Below are 11,506 nucleotides of genomic sequence, written 5' to 3' on the forward strand. Positions count from 1 at the left end.
GTGTGAAACTTCCCGCGCACCCCTGAAATACACGTACCCTGCTGAAATCGCGTGTAAAACTTCCTGCGAACCCCAGGAATACACGTACCCAGGCCAATTGCGTGTGAAACTTCACGCACACCCCTGAAATACACGTACCCTGCTGAAATCGCATGTAAAACTTCCCGCGAACCCCAGGAATACACGTACCCAGGCCAATTGCGTGTGAAACTTCCCGCGCACCCCTGAAATACATGTACCCTGCTGAAATCGCATGTGAAACTTCATGCGCACCCCTGAAATACACGTACCCTGCTGAAATCGTGTGTGAAACTTCCCGCGCACCCCTGAAATACACGTACCCTGCTGAAATCGCGTGTAAAACTTCCTGCGAACCCCAGGAATACACGTACCCAGGCCAATTGCGTGTGAAACTTCACGCACACCCCTGAAATACACATACCCTGCTGAAATCGCATGTAAAACTTCCCGCGAACCCCAGGAATACACGTACCCAGGCCAATTGCGTGTGAAACTTCCCACGCACCCCTGAAATACACGTACCCTGCTGAAATCGCATGTGAAACTTCATGCGCACCCCTGAAATACACGTACCCTGCTGAAATCACGTGTAAAACTTCCCGCGCACCCCTGAAATACACGTACCCCACTCAGTATATGCATGCTTTTTATTTGTGCACACTTTTGTAATGCGCAGGGATGCTACCCCCTGCCTTCGTGTGGCAGACGTGTTTAGGCCTGTGCGTGTCTTTGCCCGTGCACGGGTTTGCCCGATTCGATTCCATGAATACATGTGGTTCGCGTGTGTGTGTGTGGGTGTTCCATGTACTTCCTAGCAGTACTTCCCCCGTTACGCCTTCTTTTTCATGTGTGATTCCCCATTCCGCGTGTTACGCCCCCTGTTCCACCTACTTTTGTTGTGTGCGCTGCGCTATGTGCGCTTTCGCTGTACGGATTTGGCGCACAACCAGTGGGAAAGTAGCGCAGCACCTTCCTTGAATCGCACGCGTGCGCGTGTACTTGCTTTCTCACGCTTGCGCCTCCTTGCGCCTGCTTGTGCTGAGATTTTCGGCGCACGTTTGTTCCATGAATCGGCCCCATGGACTTTTGAATGCACCCTCCAATGACAGCCTATCTCCAATATTTCACCCCAAATCTAAGGCTTGACTATCTTGCATTACCCAGAAACACACACAATTTTAGTACTGGCCCACACTCTAGACATTTTAATTTGGAGCAGGTGGTGTGCATGGTTTTACAACCATGACACGCTTTCTGCAAATGACCTGCCACCTTCCAGCGAACCTGCGGATATCATAGCAACACATCTCAGGATATGTTTATACACCTGCGTGGAGCCATCAATTGAAGGCATCTTTAGTGACAAGCTTAAAAAGCAAAGAATGCATACATTACAACAGAGTTATAAGTTGCATTTTTTATTTAAAAAAGGGATACAAAAGTTGTGAACATTTATTCTGATGTTCATCAAGAAAGCACTGTAAATACCTTTGATCATATTTCTTTTTTTTTTTTCTCTTTGCTTGGCCACCAGTTTGAGGGTCAATTACTGGATACCAATGCCACTGCCTTTTCAGTCAAATACTCAGTGCTTTTCCGAATGTATTAGCCAACTGGATATGGCAATTACTCATAAAGGAAATGCCATGAATATGCACAAGCATTATTGATGATTGTAGATTATTCAATGCAATAAAATTAAAAAGTGTTGTGCTCAGTTGTAAGACCTTTGTAAAAATCATAGACGCTGTATGCTGTGATCCTCTTGGTATCGGGTAAGAAACATCTCAATCGATTTGTCAGTTGTGTCCACAGACCCCACGGAATATCACATGGTCCTCAATTTCTTTACGCACAGAGGCCACTCGGATCAACTTGTAATCAATGTAATTACTTCATATCTGCCAAATCCTACCACAATTAAACAGCCCCATTTGAGAGCCTGGTGTGTTATTTGTTTTGTTGTCATGCAGTAATGCACAAGGGGCTGAGTGCCAGAGCACCCGCCAAACTCCACTTTAGATTGGCAATGCCCCACATACAGGAAATCTTCCTCCATGGCACCACCCATCCAAACAATACACTCTACTCTGCTGGATACCTGAGCTGCTGCTATTAATACACCGTTAGACGAGGACACAGTGCTGTAGAGTCCTACCAATGGCCGCTTTGTGCTTTACAAAGCAGCGTTGACATTGGCAATAACTTATTCTTGCCCAACTAATATCCTTTCACCTGATATTTAGTAGACGTTGATATGAAACTGCCTGAAGTAATGGCTTAGCTCTTCCCTGATTATACCAGGCCGCAACACAACAAGTACCAACAACACTCACCTGTGTTATAATGGGGGCGGTTAACAATTTAGGCACATTTGGGCCTCATTACAAGCACAACAGATCAGGGTAAAATGGAGGTAATTGAATAACTGCCAGCTAACCGTCAATTTAGTGCACCGCCATGCTATGGGTTTTAGAGATTTACAGATTAAAAGAAGGATTTACCTCCAGCATGCAGGTGGACTTACTGCGGCAGAATTACCACTTACAATAAATCTAAAAACTCCAGAAATAGGGGATTAACACTACCTTGCTACCACTCGTAATCGCATGGTAATTCTACAGGACTGAATGGCAGTTACAGTAACTATTTTTGCAGTATGTCCACTGATTTACCACCAGATTATCGCCAAACTCATAATGAGGCCTATTTTCTGGGGTGAATATATGGATAAGCATCACCATTCTTACATACAGGAGTGCAAATCAGCTGCTTCTATTTACGGGACCCATTTTCTCCTTTTATTTATGAACATTAACAAATGTTTGACCTTCTAATTTGCTTATATGATGTCAGTTTTTATTTAAACCTTGTTGGTAACATGGACTTTTGTGCATGGAAAGAACAAGCAAATACAGGGCTCCAGGGTTACAGACAGGAGCTCAACAATAGCAGAGGAGTGACAGCACACAAGTCTGCTACAGCCTGGAACTGGGTGAGGCTCAGAGGATAAACATTGGATCGGGCTGAGCATCAGTATAGAGAAACCCTCGGGGTGGGAAAGATGATTCATTTCCAGACTTCCACTGCCCATGTTGGTGGTGGCATCCGGATTGGCAAAACACTCCAGGATTGAGTAAAAGCATAGGAAAGAGCAAATCATTAGAATTTGGGGAAAAAAATCAGTATTGGGTAAGATGTGGGAATTGGGACAAATATCAGAATTAGGCAACACTTTACAGCTGGGAAGAGAGCACCGACAATGGGCAAACATTAGTGGTGGGTAAAATGTCATGGTTGAGAAAACTATCCAGGTCCAAAGTCAAGTACTCATGAGCACCGTGACATCCAATGGTCTGAAAACCTCCCACTGAAAGTCCAGCAAAAGAATGCCTGCAAGTCATGCACACGTTCTTCACCTGGGGGCATCGGGGGTCATTCCGAGTATGGAGGTAACTATGCCGCTATTAGCAGAATGTCTACCCCCATACCGGGGACCGGGTCCGGGTTCCTTGAATGAGGAATTACCGGGCCATTCCGACCTTGGAGGGCCCGGTAATTCCTCTTTCAAGGAACCCATCCCCATTCCCATTTGAGCCCCCATAAGGCTCAATGGGAATGGGGAGTATGCTAACAACGGGCCAGTTAATAATGGGCCTGTTGTTAGCATCCTGGTCTGCTCGCGGGACCCGCTAAGGACGCCTGGTAATACCAGGCGTCCTTAGCGAGTTTCCGCGAGCAGACTCATAATGGGGCGATAAAGGGTTGACGGCTCCGGCACCGTTAACCCCTTACCGCCAAGGTCGTAATGACCTCCATCGTCTTTTGGGTACTGAGCTCCAGGCAAGCTAAATGTGGAATTCTTTTTGTAGCCAATAAATTCAGTATTCAGGGATTCACACACAAGTATAAATGATCTTCGGAGAGCTATTTGCAGGACGCACAGTAAGGAGACGACATGGTGAGAAAACTCCCAGACAAGAGCACAAGCCTCCTCTTAGATCACAATTGCAAAATGTACTATCATACATTTTGGGAATATTCAATACAATAGACGTCTTGCAATGTGTTACCACTTTGGCTCTTACTTTTTTTATTATAATTATATTAATGCCAGACTCCTCCAGTTTCTACCGGGATCAAAACCATTTTGCCCAGCATCATCTTGTTCCCAGGGCAAGACATTGCCCCTGAGCAACATTCCCGGCCTTTCTCTATACGAAGGGAGCCAAGATTCCATAAGGAACTATTTAGTAAGTTGAGGGCCTGTCTGGAGGCTGGAGGTTTTGCAGGATCGTTCCATCAAGTTAAGATTTTACTTTGATTACACAAAGAGACCAAATCTCATTACATTTTGGACCTTCCTCAGCTGTGCCATGACCCTGCAGTGGCCCCTGAACCCAAACATTGCTAAGCACGATCCCTGCTAAATTCCCATGCACTTGTTTCTCCAGGAGAGGAGTAGCAAGTATGCACTTACAAGGATACCCACAGCTCAATTTTTACTTACCAAGTGAAGTAACTGTGAAAAGGGGTAGATTCTACAGTGCCCAGAGGAAGTGCGTGTACAAGCTAAAGAAGTAACACAGTAATGCCAAAAGGTAACTTCGAGGGTGACATGACATTTCATGCACAATGCACCTAGTGTGTCACACGTCAGGGAGAAGGATGCTGCGCAGGGAAATCAATGCACGAAAACACAACACATAGACATGTCCCAGATTTTCAGATAAGAGCACACTAATGCACGCATTTGTTATGTGAGAACCTAGGTCTTTTTGTTCTGTCTTTCATTTTATTAGCATAAGTGCAGCAGAAATGCTGCTCCTAGGTTGTATTACAAGATGTATCTCTGATTGTTTTTGACACATGGAGGTAACCACATGTGTATTATTATATGGAAGTAGCTAGAGGTAGTATTAGGAGTATGATACGTTTAACCGTTGGGTGAAGCACACAGTAGCTGAATATTTGTTGGAAAGGGAAGCGTTTCTCATGAAAAGAGAGCTCCAGCCAGATTCCAGATGCAGTCACATGATAGGTTTCAAGGGCACCATGCTGGGTACTGAGGGCATTGGCAGCAAAAGAAATAATAAAAGAGGATTAAATAGGAGAAATAGAAATTCACCAATGGTATCCTGAAAAGTTTTTACCAACTAAAGCTGGCACGATGCAATCTCCAAACACAGGGTCCAATATCTTGAAGCTATTATCTATTTGTGTGTTGAACTGTGACAGCCAATTATAGCTAAGAATGTTTCTGCTGGTCAGCTTAAGAGATGTAAATAAGGGGCAGGATATTTTAGTATCATGACATCATGAAAGGGGTGTTAGAGGGTTTTGTTCCAGAAAATGTTTTATCCAATAGAAGTGCCGCAATCTATGGGGCAATATAGGGGCCTGATAATGTTTCACCATCTTGTTCGACCTGCCCCAAAATGTACTAATGTTAATTTTATTTTAATCATGTGGGTTTTTACTATAAACGTTGCAGGTTCAGTAGGTGGAGTTGAGAAGCTCCTTCATCCAGTTGCGTCACAGGTCTGTCTGAACTTATTCTCCCAGCTGTTGGTGTTAACAAAGCTGTGTTGTTCTTGCACAGTGTGTACTTGTCTCGGGACTACTTTTTTGTACTTTATTTTGATTACTTATCAAAGAAGTCCCGCTTTACATAACTTACCAGCCCCATGTTGCTGTTTCCAGTCAGGAGGCCTAAGAGGCCCATGGACCCAGTCTACAAATACACTGTGTTCACCGGAGCAAATTTCCAATTGTGTGTGTGTGCAGCTCACTGAGGCCTTTTAATAGGACCATGCACCAGCCTGTGGACTTAGCACATGCCTTCCCACTGCTACACCAGGATCATTGCCTACTGACCAAAAGCAGCCATCATATTTACTATGACAAAGATCTGTTTCCTCAAACACCCTCTGCTCTCAGTTATTGCTACTGCAGCAGCACCTACCGGAAATGAGAAAGGATTGTGTTGTTCCAAGACTTCAAATTGCCTCACAATCCACACTATTGTTGAGGTATAGTACCACCTTGTGATACAGGTGGCTAACTTCAGGGCTTTCATAGGCAAGATAGTAACCTGTGTTATCCATGGCGTTGTGCCCAATGCAAGTGCTCGCCATTCATCCTTTCAAAAGATTCAACTCCCCAAGTAGGAAACCTATAATATCCTGAGTGGAATGGCAGGAATATTCAACAAATTACCTTAATGCAGTGGGCCATGATGACCTTACTTTAGACAAAGAGTAACCCTTGCTTATCCATGCCCTGAGCCCAGAAGAAAAATAAAAATACTATGAAATAGCTCCTTGAAGCGCGGCAGAGTTGGATAACGGTGACATGAATACTTATGGTATATCCCTCAAAGAGTTGGACAAATTGTGCCACCAGAAGACAAATGTAGACATCAACAGGTACAATTTGTAGTCAAATAAGCAAAGTCCTGATGAGAGCGTAGAGGGCTAAGTGTCAGCATTACACACACTTGCATTGGTCTTGCATTTTTCGGGCTGAAATGGCCATAGGTACGATGTGTCAAACCAAATAATCATCCAGTCAAGCAATCCTATCGTTCAGGAACATCTGTGGATTTGTGGTAATCCAACTCTAGAAGAAAACATCAACATTGCTAAAGGAGGTGGAGCACACCAAACAGTGCACAAAGGCAGTGGAGTAACTTGGCTGAAAATGTTGGGGGGGACATGACAACTGAAGGAAAGGGGTGGGGTGAAGGGAGGGCGGATGGTGGCTCTGAGGGATCGTTTCGGCCAAATTGTTAAAATAAAATTGGTTGAATGGTAGATTTGACCGAATTCAGTCACCACCATTAGTTCGAAGCCGAAGATACTGAACATGAAGAGCAGTGGTTGCAAGGGTGGCCCCCTCAGCCCATGTTCGGTATTTTTGGCTTCGGCGGTTGCAGGGGTGTCCCTCGCTTCCTCAGCATTGGTGGCAGTGAACCCAACAAAAAAAAGAAGATAAGGGATGCTGCAGCGTCAGATACGACCCGCGTTAAAGGGATGGATCTGAAGCTGCAGGTTACAAGAGAGGCAGATGGAGAAAAGGTAAGTGGGGGGGTTTATGGGTGTACTGGCGGTTTGAGGGAACATGGGTTTGTTTTTTTGTACCAAGGTAAAAACGTATTTGCAGCGAAAATGAACACGGTTAATTCCACCGTGATTTTGTACGTCGGTCAAACAACCTAAATCCCTGAGGGATAACACTAAACTACTAGACCACAAGAGTCCATTGCTGACGCTCTTTTATAACTTTCATAAGACTGGTGGTGTATCTTTAAAATTCAATTAGGCCCCCACACATCTTCAGCTGTCCTGCCATGCACTCAGTGACACAACATAACATTCACAAACTTATTTCCACTAGAACATACAAACAATGCATTATTTATCCTTCATTCAGACACAAAGGTCAACACACATATGCTTGTACACACTCTCACTCACACACAAATACACCCAGCACCTCCACTGACATACACTGTGTGCACACAACATTTATATGTACATTTACAATAACACATGAAAACAGTGGCGCAACGTCCATTGAGCAGATCAGACTTCATCACCCCCTGATACCTGAAATTTTGGGCTACGTTGACTTGCTGAACTATAAAGCCAAGGCCGAAAGGACCAGATTCACTTGAATATCAGCAATTTTCCTGATTTTTCCTTTCATTCAAAGGCAGAAACCATTGGTTAATGCTGTGCAGTTGGTGACCAAGTAGAATTGGTATAGATTTTTAAATGCCATATATCTCCACAGCACCTTATAAATCTACGTGCTGATAGAATTTTTTTCCACAAGATTCTGACTGATTAAAATTAAGGTATGTTTTCCTGTGTTGAAATGGCTCCAAGCAGTGGAGTACCAAGCGGGAGAGTCGCAATGAGGTGGTCAAGCTACCCTCCCCCCGTAGCTCTTTTAAGAGACAGACTGGGACATTTGTTATTGGGACACCTCTCCCATTCGGCACCTCAAAGAGGGCGCCCAACGGCAAAGGTGTTACTCTGGCAGGACAATGTGCGCTGAGCAATTGTCCTGGCAGCAGAACACCTTTCTCGTTCCGAATGGTAGAGGTGTCCCGCTGCCAGGACATTGTCCCAAGGAGCTCCGGGCAGCAGAGGGTCCTCATGTTGCTCTGTTTTACAAGGTCAGCCATTAGGCACTGACAGGAGGAAGGGGGGCACTATTAGCAGGGACATTTGTTGAAATGTGAATGGGTGGGAGTGATCAGAAGTGAGAAGGGTGCATAATGTTGCATGCTTTATGAAATAATGACTATGGCTTTAAAACCCAAGGAGGATTTGTTAGGCTCACATTAATCTGCATGATGCTATTGTGACTTTGCATGCAGAATGGGGAGAATGAAACTAAAGCACAACTCCCATTGCTTAACATATTTCTATGACAATGTATATAGTGTATGGCTAGTTTATTATGTAATGTGGTTTGCTTCCAATGCATTGCTATACATAATTATATGTATTACATAAATAATAAGCAAATGAAATGTAAAGCAAAGCCTTAATAAATATCTATATCAACTAAGTCTGGAAAGATGTGCATGGGCACTTAAATTGTCCAAATCCCAGTTTCACCATTTAACCAAGTGGGTGACCCTGAGCAAATCATGTAATCATATTGTGCCTTATCTGCAGCTCTGTAAGTGATTTTGATTCACTTCAAAGCTTATGTTAATGTATCATGCTATTATAATGGAAAAGCCTAATAAGTATAGAGTTGCTCCACATATAACAATAGTGCAATTGAGGTATTTTGCACCACAAAGTTATTTGTCACTTCCATGGTGTCTCTAAGTATCAAAGACTGATGATCCGCCTTGCAATGTCTTTTTTTGTGAAGTCACTTCTGTTGGTGCAATCCATATGCTAATTAGGAAGTTTGTATGTATTTTGCCTCAGAGGGCTTGGACAGAGCTCCCCAACAAACAAACATACACAAACACAATTAAAAACATGTTTTTTTTTTTTTTAAGTACCTCTGCTCTGCTTTCAAATGCCGCCCAGGCCATGTCTCACGTTACACCGGCCTAACCTCTTCGCACTCACGGGCCTCCAGACAGAAACCAGGAAGCTGAATGAGCTTCCTAGTTCCTCTCTGTGTGTTGCACAAACACGAAGCCGGAAAGCGATGCTCTGTGCCGCTGGCCCCCGGAAGTGCTACTGCTAGCGTGACAGCACAGGCGCCGGGCCCTGCAACACCCAATTCAGCACCCTGGCTGCTGACTTTGAGTCAGGCCAGCGAGGGTGAGGGACTGAGCCACACAGGGCATCCCAGCCCTGTAGGTGTTGCAGTGCGGCTGCCAGGCATCTCTGCATTATGTAATGAGACAGCGCAAGCCCTGCTGAGCATCCCAGCTGGGCTTGCGCTGTCCATTACATAATTGATGATTGGAGCCCCCCTGCCCTCCCTCCAAAAGATGGGGGGGACAAAAAGGCCTGCCACATAAGTTGGGGGGGGACAAAACCCCCTTTCCCCACCTATAATTACGCCCATGCACAAAGGCAGTCAAAATAAAGGAAAAGGAAAATAGTGAAGTCAAAGAAATATGAATTAATGTATTTATTTTATTTATTAGTACATTTGTTGGGAGTGCCCAAAGCCCATGGGCATCTAGGCGCTAGTTACAGACAGGGGAAGGTGCTTAGAGTCACTGTCAGTTGAAGACATGGGTTTTACGTTTATTCCTAAAACACTTGAAGGAAGGTTTGCCACACAGGGTGGGAGGGAGGTCATTCCAGAGCATGGGGGCATGGACTAGGAATCTATCCCCACCAACTTTCTTTCTGTTGAATATGGGTGTTATGAGTCGATGCTGGTAAGCTGATCTTACCGGTCTTGTTGCAGAGTGTTGGTTGATCTTTTCGGAATGGTAAGGGGGGGCGTGGTTGGTGATGCATCGGTGGGTGAAGAGAGAACCTTGAACTTGATTCTGTCCTTGACCGGTAACCAGTGAGCAGATTCTCTTGTCTCAGATATCGGGGCGTGTTGGCTGATGTCCAGTGCAGCATCGAGGGCTTTGTTTTGGATTGTTTGCAGTTTATGCAGGCTCTTTCCCAAACTATCACAAAGTATGGCAGTGCAGCAATCCAGTTTGGATCTTATTAGGGCACGTGCGATTTCGAGGCAGTTCTGGGAGATAGGGAATGGTAAGTTGGGTGGCATATCTTGTGGAGGAGTCAATGTGGTTGATGTGTCGCTCAATGCAAAGTGAGGAGTCCAGGTACACGCAGAGGGTTTTGACGGAAGAAGCAACAGGTGTTATGTGGCCGTCGATGGTGAAGGTTTTGTATGCCTCTTGATGTTTGGCAAGGAGGCCTGGGAGGTCAATGAGGAGGAGCTTGGTTTTCTCGTCATTGAGGCATAAGCTTTGAGCGGTTATCCAGGACTGGATGGTTTCGTAGATGGCATTGACTTGGATGGTGTCTTTAGGGTGGTCGCCTGTGAGGGGGATGAGGATCTGCTTGTCATCCATGAAGTTGGTGTACGAGATGCCCAGAGCATCCAGGAGGTCGAAAATGGGGTTTGTATTAACATTGTATAGTGTGGGCGAGATGCATGAGCCTTGTGGAACGCTGAATAGTGGTGGATGTGGAAGTGGCAGCGGCCTCCCTGGCAAAGAATCTCAAAGAACTATTGGCCAAGAAAGTTGAGATCCATTTAGAGGCATATTTGGAAAAGTGGGCAGAGGAGGAGAGAGCTTGGCAGAGGATGTTGTGATCTACAAGGTCAAAGGTGGCCAAGAAGTCGAGCAGTAGGAGGAGAGAGAGGGAGCACTGGTCATTGGAGACGTCCAGCTGATTCTTAAGGTCAAGGAGCACTGTTTCTATCCCATGTTTGGGGCGGAAGTCTGATTGAAGTGATCCAAGGATGTGCCAGTGTTCAAGGTGGGCTTGGATCTGCAGGTAGGCGACTATGTCCATGATTTTTAGAAGGAAGGGCACTGTTGTGGTGGGTCAGTAGTTTGTAGGAATTTCCTGGGTCGATAGTGTTTTTATTTAGCAGTGGGGCAATCCAGGATTATTTGAGGGAGGATGGGACCATGCAGGAGGGGACGGAGGTGTTAATGATGGTGGCTATGAGACGGAGAAGGGGTTTTGCGCAGTCTTTGACAAGTACAAGTCAATATCATCAAAAAGAAATTGAATCGCTGTTTGTGCCCTTCATGGGGCCAAATATCTTCCCACTGTGGGATAGGGGATTGTTTCACTGTGGGATGTAGGCGTACAAATTGCATTGGTCCAAGAGTATGACAGTTCATATGTGCAATAGATCATGAGTGTAAAGAAACACATCACGCACACATACACGCTAAAGGTCCTCCGCTACAAAATTCTGATTGACGGACTACCTTTTCTCGTGATGGTTGACAGCTGTTCCAAATACACTATCAATTCTGAAAACAAATGGCTAGAACCCCAGCAGAAAG

The 11,506-nt window shown here is 45.0% G+C and overlaps 1 protein-coding gene across 1 annotated transcript in view; it reads right to left on the reverse strand.

Moving 5' to 3' along the window:
* LOC138569574 (myeloblastin-like) overlaps positions 1-9,144 on the reverse strand; it is a 232,127-nt gene extending 222,983 nt beyond the window's left edge. Inside the window, exon 1 of the mRNA XM_069647663.1 lies at positions 9,056-9,144. Coding sequence (XP_069503764.1) covers positions 9,056-9,088 — 33 coding nt within the window. The 5' untranslated portion in view covers positions 9,089-9,144. The remainder of the gene's footprint in view (positions 1-9,055) is intronic.
* Between the last annotated feature and the right edge of the window lie 2,362 nt (positions 9,145-11,506).

Source organism: Ambystoma mexicanum, chromosome 1p (genome assembly GCF_040938575.1).
Source record: "Ambystoma mexicanum isolate Mex_15411 chromosome 1p, UKY_AmexF1_1, whole genome shotgun sequence".
In the NCBI taxonomy this organism is placed as follows: domain Eukaryota; kingdom Metazoa; phylum Chordata; class Amphibia; order Caudata; family Ambystomatidae; genus Ambystoma; species Ambystoma mexicanum.